The 19,758-nt window shown below is 36.0% G+C and overlaps 1 protein-coding gene across 1 annotated transcript in view; it reads right to left on the bottom strand.

The window, feature by feature from the left end:
* The window catches only part of ZCWPW2 (zinc finger CW-type and PWWP domain containing 2), an 84,838-nt gene that overhangs the window by 21,825 nt on the left and 43,255 nt on the right, over positions 1-19,758 (bottom strand). Inside the window, 1 exon segment of the mRNA XM_045436402.1 lies at positions 13,569-13,615. Within this exon segment, the coding sequence (XP_045292358.1) occupies positions 13,569-13,615 (47 nt within the window).

Genomic DNA, 19,758 nt, shown 5'->3' with positions numbered 1-19,758 from the left:
TCTCCAGGGAAGATAAGGCACATTTTCCCCCTATCCCCCAACTCCCACTGACCATCTTATTAGAATGACAAGGAGACAAATTTGGCTAAAGTCAGATCCATGGACTGAAAGTCAGGGCAGAGAAAGAGTTAGGCAAATATTTAAGTCCCAAAGTAAACTTTGTTCAAAAATTTAAGGACCAAATATAATCATTCACACCAGAAAACAGGTACTCTGAGTCAAGGGATCTTTGTTTGCTCTCATAAGTGGTATATAAAAACCTCTGGGGAGCGTCTGGGTGGCTCAGTTCTTTGAGGGTCCAACTCTTGATTTTGGCTCAGGTCATGATCCTAGGGTCATGGGATTGAGCCCCACATCGAGATGGGTGTGGATGCCTGCTTAGGATCCTCTCTCCCTCCCTCTCCCTCTCTCTCTCTCTTTCTGTCTCTCCCTCCCTCCCCCTCTGCCACTCTCCCCAACTGGTGCACTCTCTCTTGCTCTCAAATTAAAAAAAAAAAAAAAAGCTCTGGATATCCAAGATCAATCCACTTTCTAATTTTAGTATTTTACTGCTAATAGTTACCTATAGAACTCCCATAGATTGTAATTCAAGATAAAGAGGGAAATCTTACAAACTAATTAAGCATTTTAGTTATTAATTTACTAAAGAGTATCTTGTTAAAAACCAGGGGCACCTGGCTGGCTCAATCGGGGGACCATAAAACTCTTGATTTCAGAGTTGTGAGTTTGAGTCCCATGTTGGGAATAGAGATTACTTAAAAATAAAATCTTAAAAAAAAAAAACCACTTCCCTGGAAGTCTATTTCACAACACTGCTTTATAGTGGTACAGGATAATTGAAATTAGTATAAAAAGATGATTTAAAGTGTTAAATGGATGATTTTCTACATTAATATATATTTATATGTATTTGAAAAAAGCAAATGCACAACAAAATAGTACAATTACATTTTAAAATTTAGATTAGGAAATGTTTTGGGGTGATAAAAATATATTCCTCTTTTTTAAAAAAATATATTGATTTTGGGAGGGAGCGCAGGCAGGGGAGGGGCAGAGAGAGGGGGACAGAGGATAGAAGTGGGCTCTGCAAGGACAGCAGGGAGCTGGATGTGGGGCTTGAGCTCACAAACCGGGAGGTCATGACCTGAGCCAGAAGTCTGACCCTCAGCAGACTGAGCCACCCAGGTGCCCCTATATTCTCTATTTTGATCAGGGATGGTAGTTACAGGATTGTATACACTTAAAAACTCATGAAACTCTACACTTAAGATCTTCCATTGTGTTTAAATTTTACCTCAATCAAAAATTAAATTAAGAAAAATGTAAGTCAAATGAAGAAAACTGTAGTAACTAACAATATAGAAAATGGCAAAATGGTGATAGAATACCTGAATGATTCAAGTTTGGGGAACACTGGCCTATCTATGGAAAGGTGAACGACACCCACAAAGAATCCAAAAGGAAACTAAGTGAGTTTTGAATTCTGACTGTGACTCTTCCCAAGGGGTTCTTCTGCTTACTATTCTTTTCAGAGATTTCTCTCTGCCTGAGGCTAGAAGCCAGCATTAAGGATCTATTATAATATTTATCTTTGGGGAAAGATGCATATAAAGCTAGTGAATCAAGTGAGTTGCAGTACATGAATTCCATATTAACAGCAAGCTTATTAATTAACACAAATATTTAGACATCTAGTCATAAAATATAAGCAACTTCTACTGAAACTGGGCTAATGAAAATTTCCTGCTTTAGTATAAAGAATTTTTGCAATAATTTTAGGGGAAAATATTTTTTTCATCAGAAAATATAATAGCCTAATTTCCTCATATGGAAATGTATAAATCAAGAGAGTGATCATTAATTTTGTCTTTCAAAGTGCTACAAGTTAAAGTCTTGGCATTAATAAAAGCAAAGTGTTAGGAAAAAAAGATACCCATACATGCACATTATAATCTCTGTATATAAGCCAAATTAGAAAGCCAAATGACAAAGAGATCCTTTTCCAATTAGTAACAATATCTGAGATAGCCTTAATTAGAAATATATAAAATTTTACACTAAAAAAAACCTAAAGAGAAATGAATAGACAGTTATGTTTCTGCATGCGTTTATTTAGTATTATAAACATGTACTTTTTCCCTAAATTAATACAGAGATTTTCTACAATGCCAATCATCTCAACAGAATTCTTCTTGGGACTTCACTAAATAACTCTAAAGTTCATTTGTGTGTAATTGAAGCTATTTAAATTGTGCCTTTATTGGGGCGCCTGGGTGGCTCAGTCGGTTAAGCGGCCGACTTCGGCCCAGGTCATGATCTCGCGGTCTGTGAGTTTGAGCCCTGCGTCGGGCTCTGTGCTGACAGCTCAGAGCCTGGAGCCTGTTTCAGATTCTGTGTCTCCCTCTCTCTGGCCCTCCCCCGTTCATGCTTTGTCTCTCTCTGTCTCAAAAATAAATAAACGCTAAAAAAAAAAAAAATTAAATTGTGCCTTTATTGGGGCTGCTAAAGGAAAGGCAAGATAGGGTAGGGTGAACTGTTCAGGATTGGCTAGTTTGAATAATTCTGGAGGGCTCTGGCCTATGGGAATGGTCTCCAGTTGCCTGGTACTTGATTCTGGGATGATTTAGGGCAATGGAAGTAATGGCTTCATGTTTCAGAGTTTGGTAAGAAGGTGGTTGAGGGATATGGGCTTGGGACTGGTTGGTTTACCTATGAAAGATGTACCCTTTGCTACCTAAAGCGGCAGTCCTTCGCCCACTAGAAAGTTTTTTTTAAATGGCAATACATCATAATATACAGAAAACAGAAATATACATACATACACACACGTATACACAGACACAATACAATCTGAAAAAGTAAACAGACAAAAACCAGGAAAACAATTTTTGAAAAATTAGTCATGAAGGATCACAAATTCACGCATTAAAGATAAACAATAATTAAAGCAATTTGAAATCTGTTTTAAGACCAGATAGATTGGGGCGCCTGGGTGGCTCAGTTGGTTGAGGATTTGACTCTTGATCATGGCTCAGGTCATGATCTCACAGCTGGTGATTTCAAACCCTGCCTTGGGCTCTGTGCTGACAATGCAGAGCCTGCTTGGGATGTTCTCTCTTCCTCTCTCTCTGCCCCTTCCCTGCCTGTGCTGGTGTGTGCATGTTCTCTCTCTCTCTCTCTCTCTCTCTCTCTCAAAACTAAATAAATACACTTAAAATACAGAGACCAGATAGATGAATAGATATAGAAATAGGTATTTTGACATGTTAAATGTCATGTGTTACTTTATGAAGAAGATATATTATACATTATAAAGAAGATTCAAAACAGTAAAGAAGGGAAAGATTACTTGTTAGTCAATAAATGGTATCGGAGGGACACCTGGGTGGCTCAGGTTAAGCATCCGACTCCTGGTTTTGGCTCAGTACATGATCTCATGGTTTCGTGAGTTCAAGCCATGTGTCAGGCCCTGCGATGACATTATGGAGCCTTCTTGGGATTCTCTCTCTCCCTCTCTCTCTACCCCTTCCCCACTCATACTGTCTCTGACTCCCTCAAAATAAATAAACTTAAAAAAAATTAAATGAATGGTATTGGAATAACTAGCAGTATAGGGGAGGAAAAATGTCTTTTTCCTCTATCTTTCTAAGTTCTCAGTTGGGGCCCCTGTAACAAAAAAAATAGATTAACAAGAGAAAAGCATATGGATTTATCTAATTTAAGTTTTATGTGACCTAGGAGCCTTCATTAAGAACATGAAGACCCAAAGAAGCAGTTAAACCTGAGAGTTTTTATGCTACGCTTGAAGAGTGGAAGGTCATGGGAATATGTGACAGGACAGGAAAGGGTAGGAGCTAATTGCAGTAAACTGTGGGAAGCAGTAAGGCTTATTCCCTCAGATTCCTCTTGGGCTCCCTTTGTCATCAGAGGCAAGAAAGCTCCTTTTCTTCCAGTCTAGGGATGACATCTCACATGAGGCTCTTATAACCTGCTCCAGGGAACGTCAGAAAATCCTTCCTGCACCTGCCATTTCACAAATTCCTTCCGCTTGAAATACTCAATATACCAAGATGCCATATTTGGGGGTAGCATGTCCCGAACCCCATCATTAGCAAGTTGTGTAAAATTTTTACACCCTATTCTCACACCTCATATAAAAATAAATGCATATTCCCATAATAATAGGAAAATGCATAAAGCTATGAAATGCATAAAGGACATAGCACTGTGCTTTGCGCTTTACACAAATTGTCAGAGCAGTCTTACTTTGCAATACTTCCATTCTTCCCACTTAGCAGGAGGAGACTGAGAGCTTAGAGGTAAGCAGCTAACTTAAGACCACACTGCTAGAAGGTGACAGAGCCAGGATACCTTGACAGTCTACCTCTAGATGTCCTCTTCTGTACTCACTCTACTGCATTAGTATCTATGAAGTCTATGCTAAGTAATAAATAAAAAATCTCAGAAATGTAGATGTGAGCACACCACATACAAATACTTCTGTATTTCCAGGGGAAAAAATGACAGAAAAGCAAGCATATATTGAAACTATGACAAAAAATTAATATTTTCATTACTAGTATATAAAATGTTCATCTAGGGGTGCCTGGGTGGCTCAGTCGGTTAAGTGTCTGACTTCAGCTCAGGTCATGTTCTCACAGTCTGTGAGTTCGAGCCCCGCGTCAGGCTCTGTGCTGACAGCTCGGAGCCTGGAGCCTGCTTCAGATTCTGTGTCTCCCTCTCTCTCTTCCCCTCCCCTGCTCATGCTCTGTCTCTCTCTGTCTCAAAAATAAAAAAAAAAAATTCAAAAAATTAAAAAATAAAAAATAAATAAAATGTTCATATAAATTTGTAAGAAAATATTAAGAACTCAGGCACAATTTACCTCAAGTCAAAGAAATGCAAATTAAAAGAATAAAGTATGATGTACCCTGGCAACAAAATCTTTATGTAATAACACCTGTCGATGACTGTGGTGTTTGCATGCACTGCTGGTGAGACTGAACAACCTGACATGTTCCTATTTATTGTCCTAGGGATCCTTCTACTGGGAATTATCAGAAGGAAACAAAACATGTGGTGGGAAAGGAAGCAATATTCACAGAGATTTGCATCAAAGTGTGACCAACTGCAATAGGAGAAAGATGAAATGAATCATAACATATTTTAATAAAGGGCAGTCTTTTAAATCATGTCACAAAAGCCCTAAAGTCCTAAAAGAAAAAGTTTTACTATATATAAGCACAGCAAGAGAACTAGAAAAAAACTTAAAAGGCAAACCGAAAAAATGTTTGCAGCATATTAACAAAGTATTAAGGATCAATAACTAAAGAGAGCACCTACAAATCAAGAGAGAGAGAGAGAGGCAGAGGCCAGCCTACGGAAGAAACGGGCGGGAGTATAAATAGGCAGTTTTCAGAAGAAATATAATGTCCAATAAGTACATTAAACAATACTCAACTTCATTAAAATAAAAAAAATAAGTAACAGCAAATGAAAGTAACAATGACATGTTTTTCACCTTTTAAATATTGGCAAATATATAAAGATTGGTGATATCTAAAGCTGGCAAGAGAGTGAGAAAAGCATTGGTAAGAATATTCAGATATAGCTGTTTTGAAAAGAATTTGACAGTACTTTACTAGAATTTTTAACTTTTATTTGGAAATAATTTTAGAATTGCAGAAAATTGCATATTAGCTCAAAAGAGTTCCCATATATCCTTCACCCTGCTTCCCCTAATGTTGTTAACATTACACATATCATAGTACAATTATCAAAACAAAAAATTCACATTGCTATAAAATTCTTAACTAAATAAAGATCTAATTCAAATTTCATCAGATTTTCCATTGATGTCCTTTTTTTTGTTTCAGGATCCAACTAGGATTACACATTACGTTTGGTTGTTATGGCCTTTGTTTCCTTCAATATGTAACAATATTTCAATCTTTCCTTATATATAACCACATTTTAAACACCCACATCATTTACCCAAGAAATTTCACTTATAGGAATTATTCTGTTGAAATTTGTGCACAAATGTGCAAAAATGGACAAGGATGCTTATTTCCAGATTTTGAAATCCTGAAATGTTAGAGGTGAAGTAACAAGCGGGAAGAAAATGACTTATCCTTTCCACTTTAAACACTTTTGCATTCCTTGGTATTTTTTCCCTAGTATGTATTACATAAGTTTATAATAAAAATACAATAAAACAAATTATAAAGAAAAAAGACTGTTAATGGCTAGAGTTGGCATGTTAAAGCAGTCTCGATATTCTCTTACACTAATAACAGGACAGTAATTGGTAAAATAACATTGGGGAATATTTTGGATGGGAGATGTTTAACAATTTGGCAAAATTTAAAATGTGGCTACTCTTTGAAACAGCAAGCCCTCTTCTAGAAATTTTTAGTGTAGAAATATTTACAGAAACATTTAAAGAGGTTTGTATATACTGATGTTGCTGCATTTTTATTTATAATTTTACTAATTCAGAATCAACCTAAATGTCCAAGAGAGTGTTCTACATGAAGACATTTCCATAAAATTATATGCTATGCTACTGGGTAAGACCTGGTAAATCTCTGACTTGAAAAGATGTCCAAAATATATTATTATTATTTTTTTTTAATATTTATTTATTTTTGAGACAGGGAGACAGAGTGTGAGCAGGGGAGGGGCAGAGAGAGAGGGAGACACAGAATCCAAAGCAGGCTCCAGACTCTGAGATGTCAGCACAGATCCCGACGCAGGACTTGAACCCATGAACAATGAGATCCTGACCTAAGCCAAAATTGGACACTTAACCGACAGAGCCCCCCAGGTGCCCCCACAATATATTATTGAATGAAAAAAGTTTAATTCATTTATGTTAATAAAGTACACATATGTATACATATACATATTTTATTTATTCATAAGCATTTATTTGTGCACATGATACCTATATCTATACATGCATAAAGTATATAAAACTATTAACAGTTGCTTTTCTTTTTTTTTTTTTTTTTTTAATTTTTTTTTCAACGTTTATTTATTTTTGGGACAGAGAGAGACAGAGCATGAACGGGGGAGGGGCAGAGAGAGAGGGAGACACAGAATCGGAAATAGGCTCCAGGCTCTGAGCCATCAGCCCAGAGCCCGACGCGGGGCTCGAACTCACGGACCGCGAGATCGTGACCTGGCTGAAGTCAGACGCTTAACCGACTGCGCCACTCAGGCGCCCCAGTTGCTTTTCTTTTAAAATTGAAATTATAGCTGGGAAAGGGTTTATACCTATTTTTTGTGTTTAAACATTTTTTTTAAATACTTATTTTTGAGGGAGAGACAGCGCTTGAGTGGGGGAGCGAGCGACATAGAGAAAGGGAGACACAGAATCTGAAGCAGGCTCCAGGCTCTGAGCTGTCAGTACAGAGCCCAAAGCAGGGCTTGAAACCATGAAACATAAGATCATGACCTGAGCTGAAGTCGGACGCTTAAGTGACTAAGCCACCCAGGTGCCCCTATTTTTTGTTTTTTTCACAATGCTACTTCTCTAATTAAAAACAAAACAAAACAAAACAAAACAAAACAACTCTTAAAAGTAATAAGAATGGTAAAACAACATGAAAAAGATTTGTGATAGAATGCATAAATGAAAACAATAATGGTACATTACTCAATGATTAAAGCCATGCAAATAAACATATGCATATAGAAATAACTGTAAACAAATGCATAAAATTAATTAAAAATTATAATTAAGGGGATGGATTTTGGATGATTTAAAAATTCTGTTCTCCAAATACAATGTTATTATATTACTTCAAAAAAATTATATTATGATTAAAATGTTGGACTTCCTTAAAAAAATACTTTTACATAATCTTAACTATCTAATAGACTATGATGCTATTATAAGTCTGAAAATTTTAAATATTCTTAAATCCTTCCTATTTCTAAGAAGAAATTAGAGAAGTACTAGCCATTTATTAAACAAGTACCTACAAAATGTAGCAAACTCTATATTGTTTTAATTGCTTTTCATGTTAACCTTTATAACAACCATACAAGATAATTCTTACTGTTCCCAAATCAGAGATTAATCCAATGAGGCACAAAGATGTTAACTTGCCTAAGGTCACACAACTAAGTAGCAGAACTAGCCCTTGAAAGCAGATCTAGTTCATTCATAAGTTCCTATTCCTTCTACCACACTATAGTGTTTCCTGAATCTTCGTTTTTTATATTCAAACATCTCGCAGAACTGTAACAGGCAACACCATCAGCTACTCCACCCATCTTCCCCATACACTACTATTTTTATTCTTTTATTTCTTCATTTCTTGGGCCAAGTGACCCAGATATTTACTCTGGTCTGCACAAGTCCTTTGACATTCTGAAAGTATTTACTGAGCTGTTATAAATATTTCATGGAATATTCGAGCAGGAAGGGATTTAGGAGACAATCCAGATCTTCCTCTTCTTTTTTTTTTTTTTTTTTTTTTTTGCAAGCGGAACTCAGAGGTAGGTGAGACTTACTCTAATTCTTTTTCATTCAGACTGCTGCCATTGGGCAGAGCAGTGGTCAGGTGAAAAGGTGTGGGCACCTTTACTACTCACCTCTATCTTTTTTTTTTTTTTTTAATTTTTTTTTTTTCAACGTTTATTTATTTTTGGGACAGAGAGAGACAGAGCATGAACGGGGGAGGGGCAGAGAGAGAGGGAGACACAGAATCGGAAACTGGCTCCAGGCTCTGAGCCATCAGCCCAGAGCCCGACGCAGGGCTCGAACTCACGGACCGCGAGATGGTGACCTGGCTGAAGTCGGACGCTCAACCGACTGCGCCACCCAGGCGCCCCTACTCACCTCTATCTTAACATGTGGCTGAAGAGCTAAAAGAAGGGGCCTATGGGAAAGACAGAGCCTTGCAGATAGAGCTCTCATACTTGACCCAAGAAGCACTTTCCTAATAGGCACTTAGGAACAGTATTCAAGGTGGGAACATTCTTATACCTTGGTTCAAACAGGTTGTAGAGACTGCCACTACAACTCAGCACAGGCCAACACCTAACTTTGACAACTTATTCCTCAAGGTCATTTCATGATTCAAGGGAGGCAAGTGACACTGTGGTTAGCTTTAATCTATCAAGCCCATTTGGGGAATTTATCCTATAAAAATAATGGCATCAGTATTTTAAAATATATGCATAAAGATGTTTATTAAAGCATTGCATGTAGCAGTATCAAACCACAACAGCAAGTTGAAAAACTCCCAAACTTTCATCAATATAGAGCTCACTGATTAAAACTGATATATCTGTTATGGTATGCTATGTAGAAGGCTAAAAACAGATCTGTATCTGCTTAAGTAGTTAAATCTGTAGAATAATATATATAATAAGATCTCATTGTTGTAAAAACAAGACAATCACAAAGCATTTATACATGTACATATATACCTCTGTTTATATAAATAAAGAAAATAGACTATTAAGACCTGCAACCCAGGGTAAGGGGCTGTACAGAAAACTACCTTACTTGTTTTTATCATTCATCTTTGTAATGTAATTTTTGCAGTGGTGAACATCCCTATGCCTATTTTCTTTATTCATTAACCATAGACAACAATGATTACCTCACATAATTGTTGTTGAATCAAATGAAGTAATGTATGTGTATCCCTGGCCTTTGTAGGCACTTAATACATCATACTGTTATTTTTTAAAATTTTTATTTATTTAATTTTGAGAGAAAGAGCATGAGCAGGGGAGAGGCAGAGAGAGAAGGAGATACAGAATCTGAAGCAGGCTCCAGGCCCTGAGCTGTCAGCACAGAGCCCCACCCGGGGCTCAAATGCATGAACGCAAGATCAGGACCTGAGCTGAACGCTTAACTGACTGAGCCACCCAGGTCCCCCACATATCATCATCATCATCATCATCATCATCATCATCATCATCATCATCTTTTGCTTTCACACCAGCAACTTTCTTTTGTCCACCTATAGTGTTTTATATAAAACAGTTCTATCTTAAAAAATTTTTTTAACCTTTATTTATTTTTGAGAGAAAGAGAGAGAGAACAAGCAGGGGAGGAACAAAGAGAGAGGGAGACACAGAATCTGAAGCAGGCTCCAGGCTCTGAGCTGTCAGCACAGAGCCTGACGCAGGGTTCCAACCCACGAATTGCGAGATCATGACCTGAGCCGAAGTCAGTTGCTTAACCGACTGAGCCACCCAGGCGCCCCAAAACAGTTCTATCTTTAAAAAAATACTGTCTTCGATATCCATAGATCCAAATGTATAAAAAATAAAAGCTACCATACAAAATAAAAGCTACCAAAAGTTGAAATTAACACTCAAACTCTAATAGGACTAGCTTGCTAAACTTTAATAAAAACTAAGAAAAACTAAGATTAAGTAAAATTATCTAAGGAGCACTGTGGGAGTTGTGGCAAATTCCTTAACTTCTCTAACTATAAATGATCTCCTTTGTAAGATGATGATGATAATGTCTGCTATGCCTTCTTCCCAAATAATCTCAATATGTAAATATTTAAACATAGATTTCTTATCACTATTGTAAAGTGTTTACAAATGGAAAGGGTAGCAATACTATGAAATATTTCTAAATGTTTATTTTTTTGAAATACAAAGAGATCAATACATTTCATGTATCTGTGTTTAGTAATGTTTGATTTTAAGACTGTTAAAAGTCATCTCAAATTTCCTATTACAGATTTATAAATGTTTTCCATGATTTCTCAGTAACTGCACTTCTATTCTTACAGCTAAATATATACTTAAATACATTACAATATGTTGAATAGAAAATAAGTAAATTATTCAATAATTTCAAGAACAATGTGTTTATTCCACTCCATAAAAAGCCTGCACTTGCATGCAGTTTCTTAACAATACAGTATTGTAAATGTAGATTCTCTTCCTTATGATTTTAACATTTTGTTTTCTCTAGCTTAATGTATTGTAAGAATATAGTATATATTACATATAACATACAGAAATCTGTATTAATCGATTATTTACGTTTTTAGTAAAGCCTTCAGTTGGCAATAGGCTATTAGTAGTTAAGTTTTGGGGGAGTCAGAAGTTATACATGGGTTTCTGACTATAGTGGTCAGTGCCCCAAACCTCTGTTGTTCAAGGGTCAATTGTATCTCTGTAGTTTGCTGAGTCTAGCAGCACATTCAAAAATCATGCCAAATGTTAAACAGTTTTTGTGAAATAGTTCTGTTCCATGCATTGCAAGATATCTAGTTTCCTTAACCTTTGCCCAACAAAATGCCCTGTATTCCCCAAATTACTATAACCCAAGACACTTCTACAAATACCTAACATATCTCATAGGGAGATGTCTCTCAAATTATCTGTGTTAAAGGACGTTTTGTCCCTAATTTGCCTAAGATCTATACTTCTATACAAAATTAAAAACAGAAACAAGTTACTAGGAAAAAAGTGAAATAGAAAACAAATATAAAATATAAGTTCTATTTTATCATTACATTCAACAGAAAAAATGACCCTGTGGAATTACTATACAAGTTTCTAAATGGTTCCTCTCATTTTTGGCTTTTATCTCATTGCAGACCAATAATAAATAGTTTGCAGACCAGCTCTGGTCCATGGACCACACTTTAAATAGCACTGTCCTAAAGACAGTAGTATAGCTTTCACTGAGAATCACTGGTAAAAATAAAACAGTATATAAAAATGTTAGTTATTATCCTTATCATTTTTTATTCTAAATATCCTTTAGCTGAGACTAAAATAAACAATTCTACCCACATTAACAATCCTATCTCAAAAATTCCTGTCTAAATCTTCAGACATACACACAAGTCCTATTTCCTCTTGTTTGTTTTTAAACGCTTATGTATTTATTTTGAGAGAGAGAGAGAGAGAGAGCACTCCCGTGCAGGCAGAGGAGGGACGGAGAGAAAGGGAGAGAGAGAATCCCAAGTAGACTCTGTGTTGTCAGCACAGAGCTCGATGTAGGGCTCAATTCCACAAACTGAGATCGTCCTGCGTCAAAATCAAGAGTTGGACGCTCAACCGACTGAGCCACCCAGGCATCCCTTCTTTCTTTTTTAAAAGGCAACCTTGTCTTCTATGATATTGACTTCCTCTCTGCAAAGGTGCAGCAACATTATTTAGCCAGTGAAAAGTACAGACTACTTTTACAAGTCAAAAAGCAAAAGAGTTGATTTTAAAAAGGCCCATGACCTATATACATACTCAGAATATAAAAACAACACTTACTTCCTTGCCTGTTCATCTATAGGTTTGTGTCCAACATCTTTTCTGTTCTTCCAGGTTACACTCAACCTTTCCTGGGTCCACCCTGCACCAACACCACCATTCAACCCAGGAAATACTACAGGGATAGGCTTTCCTTTCAATCACAGTTCTTTTTATGACACCAATATATTATTTGTCTAAAAGAATTTGTTTTAAGAATTGGCTCTTTCTCTTTTTTCAGTAGTGTCCTGTTAAGAATACTGTCACTTGAGGAGAATGTCAAAGGTTCATCCTATCCCAATCAAGTTTTGACAATAGGTAGAGTTAAACATCTCCCTGCATATACAAATTGATATGTTAGAATTCTTTTAAAATGCTCTTGACTTCACAAACTTTAGGGGTGCCAGGGTGGTTCAGTTGGTTAAGCGTCCAACTTCGGCTCAGGTCATGATCTCACAGTTCGTGAGTTCCAGCCCTGCCTTGGGCTCTGTGCAGACAACTCAGAGCCTAGAGCCTGCTTCAGATTCTGTGTCTCCGTCTCTCTCTCTGCCCCTCCTCTGCTTGCACTCCATCTCTCTCTCTCCACCTCTCTCTCTCTCTCTCAAAAGTAAACATTAAAAAATAAAAAAAAAATTTATTCAAAGATTCTATGTTTAGATTTATACAAATGGCTGATACTGTTCTCAACTTCAAGGTAAAGTCCACATTAAGCTGTGAATTTTAATTATTTAAATCTTCCATGAGATTGCACACATTCCAATAACATGGTATACAAAAAATATTTTAGTATAGGAGAGTATGTTTGTGAAATACAACTTTTAAAAACAATTTTTTTAATGTTTATTTATTTTTGAAAGACAGAGAGAGACAGAGCATGAGTGGGGGAGAAGCAGAAAGAAAGGGAGACACAAAACCCAAAGCAGGCTCCAGGCTGTGAGCTGTCAGCACAGAGCCTGACGTGGGGCGCAAACCCACAAACTGTGAGATCATGACCTGAGCTGAAGTCAGACACTTAACTGACTGAGCCACCCAGGCACCCCTGTATGTGAAATATAAATAAAAGCAATTACTTACTTGTTAACTTTAAATATTGCTATCATTCTAATTCCTCATAAGTCTGTAACACTGATATAAGTAATCATAAAAATTAAATTTCTAGTGTTAACCTAAAAAAGGAAAAATGCACTCAACTAACATTTAGAAGAAAATACTGATTATATGTCATTTTGCTTTTAAATATTAATTCAATTTTCTTTTAAAAATAGCTTTAATCAAATGGAATTTGAAGTCTGCATATTTTATATAATGAAACATGATCTTACCCTTTTCTTGGCTACCACAGCAACTTTGCCATCTGCTTTGGATTTATCTGTAAGATAATAAAGTATGGCTGTTTCAAAAAAGTGCCTACACTCCTGTTCAAATAAATGCAACATTATACAGTTAGAATTTTCTACTTTCTCATGCTGTGATATGTGTTTTCAATGATTTTTTAATCATAATGCTATTAAACTCAACTTCTCCAAGTTGAGTATAACAAAATAATCCAAAGGTAATAATATCAGGGATCCGCATAGTTACTTGACAAGCCTCCTCCCTTAAATCTAACTGGTTGGCTGGATGTTTCCAAGTTAGCAACTAGTGTATCTTATTCCAGGTTCTGGTCAGCTAATGTGCTCTGGAGTATACAGGACCTGGAATGAAATCCCAGCTATCTCCACTTGCACATCTACTCTATGCCAGACATGGATAAAGACCTTACATAGACAATCTCTTGTTTAAACCTCATGATAAACTTGCAAAAAAGTATGTAGTCCATTTCCCAGCTAAGAAAGTTAAGGCTAAGTACCCTGCCTGAGGCCATGCAGTGGGGCCAGACCCATCTGACTGCAAGTGTTTAATCTTTATGTCTGCAGCTTCCATGCAGGACCCTTAAGCAACACTCAGCAAGGAGGATGATAAACAAATAGCACGTAGAAAACTATGTTAAGATATAATTTTGATATATGTAAAACTGTGCGTGTGAATTAGTAAAACTTATTGGCAATAATAATTAAGAAATTGTATTTTTTATGGGTTCAATGTAGAATTCCAACGAAATGAGTTGTACATAAATTTTTATTCACACATATGTTTTATTAACCTTAATATTGTGGTAATGAAAAATGAAGAGAATTATGGACATTAATAATAAGGTTTTAGGGTTACACTTAACATTAAAAAATACCCAAAAATTTAATTTATCAATGTAGGACTATAATTCACAATGAAAACTTGAAACAAACAAAGAGAATAAATATCCATGGATATGAGAGTAAATAAATGCTGCCTATCTAAAAGCAAATTTTGCAGTAAAAAATTATTGGCATAAAGCATACAAATCCAGAGAAACAGGTTATTATATTTATGCCTATAATTAGTTGGCCACATGTAAACTGTCCTCTTTCCTATGTTCAGCTGTGTGCTTGAAATAATCCCTTCTTCTGGAATACCCTTTTTCTCCCCACTGATGAATGTATAAGACCATCCACTGTCACAGAAAATTCTTCCAACTAGGAGAAATAACCACCTTTGTTGCAAAACCACAGTCATGACAGGACACAGAACTTTCTTCCTTGTCTTATGGTTACTTCTATATACGTCAAAGCACCCTACAAGACTAGAATGTGCCTTAAAGTCAGGGGCCAAGTTTTATATGCAGTAGGTGCTCAAATTTTTTTATAATTAATAAATGTACATGTATCTTATTCAAAATCTCACATGGATCTGAAATACACACTTTACCTGAACAAATTAATATAACTTACGAGTTAAAATACATAGAACATTTACATGGTATGTTCTCAGACCCTTAGTTTCTTTATTGATAAACCAGGAGTAATAATTATTACCTTATTGGTATATTGTGAGATTCAAGTAACAGAATTTATGTAAATAAAACTCCTAAAACAATGTGTGGTAGATAATAGATTATTAACAGTGTTCTTTTACATTTAGCTAATAAAGACATTCTGGGGTATGGGTGCATGTGTGTGAGACAGAGAGAGACAGAGACACATACAGAGAGATCTTAACCCTTGCAATACTAGGAAAAATAGGTTAGTGATTATACATGTTACTGTTGTATCATCTTGTTAAGTGATTCCATCATTCTACCATTTAAATAATTGTTTTAGTCTTTTTAACATAGTTGGGAATAAACTGATGAGTAATGATAAAATAGCAAAGATTAGTAAAATTCCATAATGCATTTCAGATTTACAAAAGAGCCCTGATGATAATTACAAGATAGAATAAATTTTGTTGTATCTAAATTTTTTTTTCTCTTTCTTCTTTTGAAGACCTCTAATAACAATGAAAGTCATGATGAAATATCAATCTGTACACGCAGTTGAAAATGTACATAGAAGAAACTCAAAACTAAAATTGGATCCAATGGACCTTGGTCATATACTGGTCTTTTTTCCAGTTAGTGAAAAAAGAATACAATTTTGTTATTTTTCTCCTCAAAATATACATCATTCTTATGTAAAATTTCCAGTAGGGAGACACATTTGGAACAGAAATATCCAAACTGTTGTTCAAGGAACTTTTTATGTTGAAACGTTGCACAACCATCTCCCAGTGCAATATAGAAGTGTTTTGGGGGGTAACAACAGCCACTCTGATTTTCAAAGGGATTTGCCAAAGGGAAAGTCTGATGTAATGCTGAAAAACATTACAATCATTAGCAATTTTCCTATTAATAACAGTAGGTCCGTGTTCAACTTCAGCAACATTAAACACTTTCTAAGAGCTGAATTTTCCCTAGTGAGAAAGGTTTAATTTCCTCCCTTCAGAAATCTCTGCATGTAGGGACCCTCACACAGAGTGAAAAGCAGTTAACAGGAAATGTAGATTCGGATAATTAAAAGGGCCTTTACTCCTCTTCTGGGCTACATCCATATCATCGTTTTAAAGTGCAAAAGAGGAGCTGCAGGTAGAAAATGAAAATGTTCCGAATCAGTAGAGGTGGTTATGCCTCATGACTCATAACAGATGTTAAATTTTTTTTATTTACAACCGTATTAGAAAGGAGTACAAATATTAACATAAATCAGTGGCTTCTTTTTTAAAAAAAATATTTTTTAAAGCTTATCCATTGATGGCCTCAGAAAATCTGTTAGTATATGCTTCTTTAAAGGTGACAGCTGAAAGCATGTTCTTAAAAAGGTAGGGGATATTCCAGTTTCCAATCTGGCATGTAAAGAGCTTAGAAGTCACACTCCATCCTCACAACAGGTAAAAAGCTGAACAAATTGAAAATCAATAACTCTTCTTAGATCCCTTAGAGAAATGAGGTCACAGGGCAAACCGCGGCCCCCAAATTTGGAGAGACAGGTGAATACAAAGAATCACAACTTAATGGAGCAGAAACCTCCACAGGAACTAGTGCTGGGGTAGGAACACATGAACGGTAATTGATGAATTGCTGGAGCCTCAATGTGAACAAGCCTGAGAGAGAAAAATTCTTGGGGGACCCAGTCATGCAGGAGGGAGGCACACTTTTATGCATTTACCTCCAGGAGCTATATCGGGTTCTCATAATAAAGACTGGAGAAAAACACCTTTGCACTTCCTCAGTGGGAAGAAAAAAGTAACCATTTTGAAATATGCCAGAGCATTCAGTTCTTAGCCGTTTGCTTTGAAGAGAAACTATTTTACCAGAGCCTAACCTATTCTGGTTTTCTCCAAGCCTGACCAATTAGTGGGGGAGGGAAATACCCAAATCAAGCATTCTATGGTTTTCGACGCAAGGGAAGGGAAATACCAACTCGGGATCCCCTCTATCCATTATGTACCATGTAAGGGGGTGAAAAAAAATGGGAAGCACGTGTACAGTTCAAAGCCCAGGACTAAGACCTAATCATAGAACTATAGAATGCTTGGAGCATCTGGGTGACTCAGTTGGTTAGGATTCAACTCTTGATCTTGGCTCAGGTCATGGTCTAATGGTTCATGAGATTGAGCTCCATGTCAAGCTCTGTACTGACAGTGCAGAGCCTGCTTGGGATTCTCTCTCTCCCTCTCTCTCTCTCTCTGCCCCTCCCCCCTCACACTAGCACGCTCTCTCTCTCTCTCTCTCAAAACAAACAAACAAACAAACAAACAAACAAACAAACAAACAAACAAATATAGAATGCCTTCCCTAGTCCCGCATGCCTTACCACTACACTGCTAAAGGTCTCCTTACCACAGTTTCCATTACCTGGTACATCATGTTTGTCTTTCCACAAAAAATACAAAGCATACGAAAAGCAAAAACCAGTCTGAAGTGACAGAACAAGTATCAAAAGTAGACCCATGTATGTCAGAGATGTTGGAATGATCAGACTGTGAATTTAAAACAAGTACACTTAATACGGTAAGGGCTTTAGCGTTAGAAGTAGGCAACATTCAAGAACAAGTGGTTATTGTAAGTAGAGACATGGAAATTCTAAGAAATAATAAAAAAGTGCTGGGGATTAAAAATGCTGTAACAGAAATGAAGAATACCTTTGACAGGTTTCATCACTAGATTGGACACAGTTGAGGAAAGAATCTGTGAGCTTGAGGATATATTAATAGAAACTTCTAAAACTGAAAGCAAAGAGAAAAAAAATTGGATAACAAAAGAACAGAATATCCAAGATCAATGGGAAAACCACAAAAGTATAATATATGTGTAATGGGAATACCAGACAGAAAAGAAATAGAGAAAGGAACAGAAGAAATATTGGAAGCAATAATGACTGAGAATTTCCCCCGATTTAACGTCAGATACCGAATAATGATCCAGGAAGCTCAGAGAACAAGCAGTATAAATGCCAAAGGTAAGCGGTAAGCAAAGATAAAGGAAAATTATTGAAAGAAGCCTGGGGGAGGGTGGTGTGCCTTATCTGTAAAGGAGCAGATAGAATTTCATCCAATTCCCCTCAGGACCTGTGAGAACAAGAGGAGAGTGAGTGAAATAATTAGTGTTGTGAGAGTAAAACCCACCAAATTAGAATTCAGTACCCTGTGAAATTATCCTTCAAAAATAAAGGCATATATATTTTGTCAGGCAAAGAAAAATTGAGGGAATTTGTTACCAGTAGATTTACCTTACAAGAAATGTTAAAAGAGAGAGGAAAATGATGTAGAGTAGAAACTTGTATCTACATAAAGAAAGGAACAGCATCAGGGAATGACTAAGTGAAGGTAAAATATAAACTTTTAATTTTCTTATTCTTTAACTGAAAACAATGTGTTCAAAATAGTAATAACAGCAACAATATGTTCAACTTAGGAAAACCATCTCCTTAAAAAGTTTTTTTTTCTTAAAGAAACTTGAAAAGAAAGCATAATTGATATGCTAAGAAAGAAAAGAAAACAGAATTATATAAAATGTTCAATTAAACTACAAAAGGCAGAAAAAGAGTGAAAGAAAAAATAGGAGCAAAGAAAAACAAATGGAAAACAGTAACACATATGGTAGCTATTAATCCAACTATATCAATAACTATTTTAAATTTCAGTGTCTAATTATACCAATTAAAAAACAAAGACAGAGTGGATCAACTATATGCTGTCTACAAAAAAACTCACTTTAACTACAAAGACACACAGAGGTTAAAAGTAGAAAAATAGAGATATAGCATGTTAACACTAATTAAAAGAAAGCTATATTAATTTCAGACAGAGAATGCTTCAGAGCAAGGAAAGTTATCAGGGATAAAGAGAATATTAATTAATAATACAGTGGTTACTACTCCAAGAAGACATAATGATTATTAATATAAATGTGTCTAACAACAGTGTCAAAGCATGTAACACAAAAATTGATAGAACTCAAGGAAAATAGATAGACCCATTATGATAATTAGAGACTTTATCAGAAATGAGCAGGTCCAGAAGGCAAAAAATCAGTCAGGACATACAGTAGTTCCCCTTTATCTGTGGAGGATATGTTCCAAGACCCCCAGTAGACACCTGAAACCATGGGTAGTAATAAAACCTATATATACTGATTTTTTCCTATATATACACATAGTCATGATACAGTTTAATTTATAAGTTAGGCAGGGTAAGAGATCTTAATACGATAGAATAATTATAACCATATGCTCTGATAAAAATTGTGTGAATATGGTCTCTCAAAATCTCTTATTGTAATGTACTCATCCTTCTTGTTATATGAGATAAAATACCTGCATGATGAGATGAAGTGAGGTGAATGACAGAGGCATTGTGACATACTGTTACGCTACTACTGACCTTCTGATGAAACATCAAAGGAGGATCACCTGCTTCTAGGCCACAGCTGACCACGGACAACTAAAACTGTAGAAAGTGAAACTGCATATAAGAGGAAACTATTGTACTTTGAACTCAACACCATCAATCGACTGAATATAATCTACACCTACAGACTACAACCTCAGTAGCAGAATACACATTCTTCTCATGCTCACTTGGAACATTCACCAAGATTGACTATGTTTTGGGCCATAA

The sequence above is a fragment of the Leopardus geoffroyi genome, chromosome C2 (genome assembly GCF_018350155.1).
Source record: "Leopardus geoffroyi isolate Oge1 chromosome C2, O.geoffroyi_Oge1_pat1.0, whole genome shotgun sequence".
NCBI classification, from domain to species: Eukaryota; Metazoa; Chordata; class Mammalia; order Carnivora; family Felidae; genus Leopardus; species Leopardus geoffroyi.
Note: the sequence above shows the minus strand (reverse complement) of the source record. Positions and strands in the feature narration are given on the sequence as shown.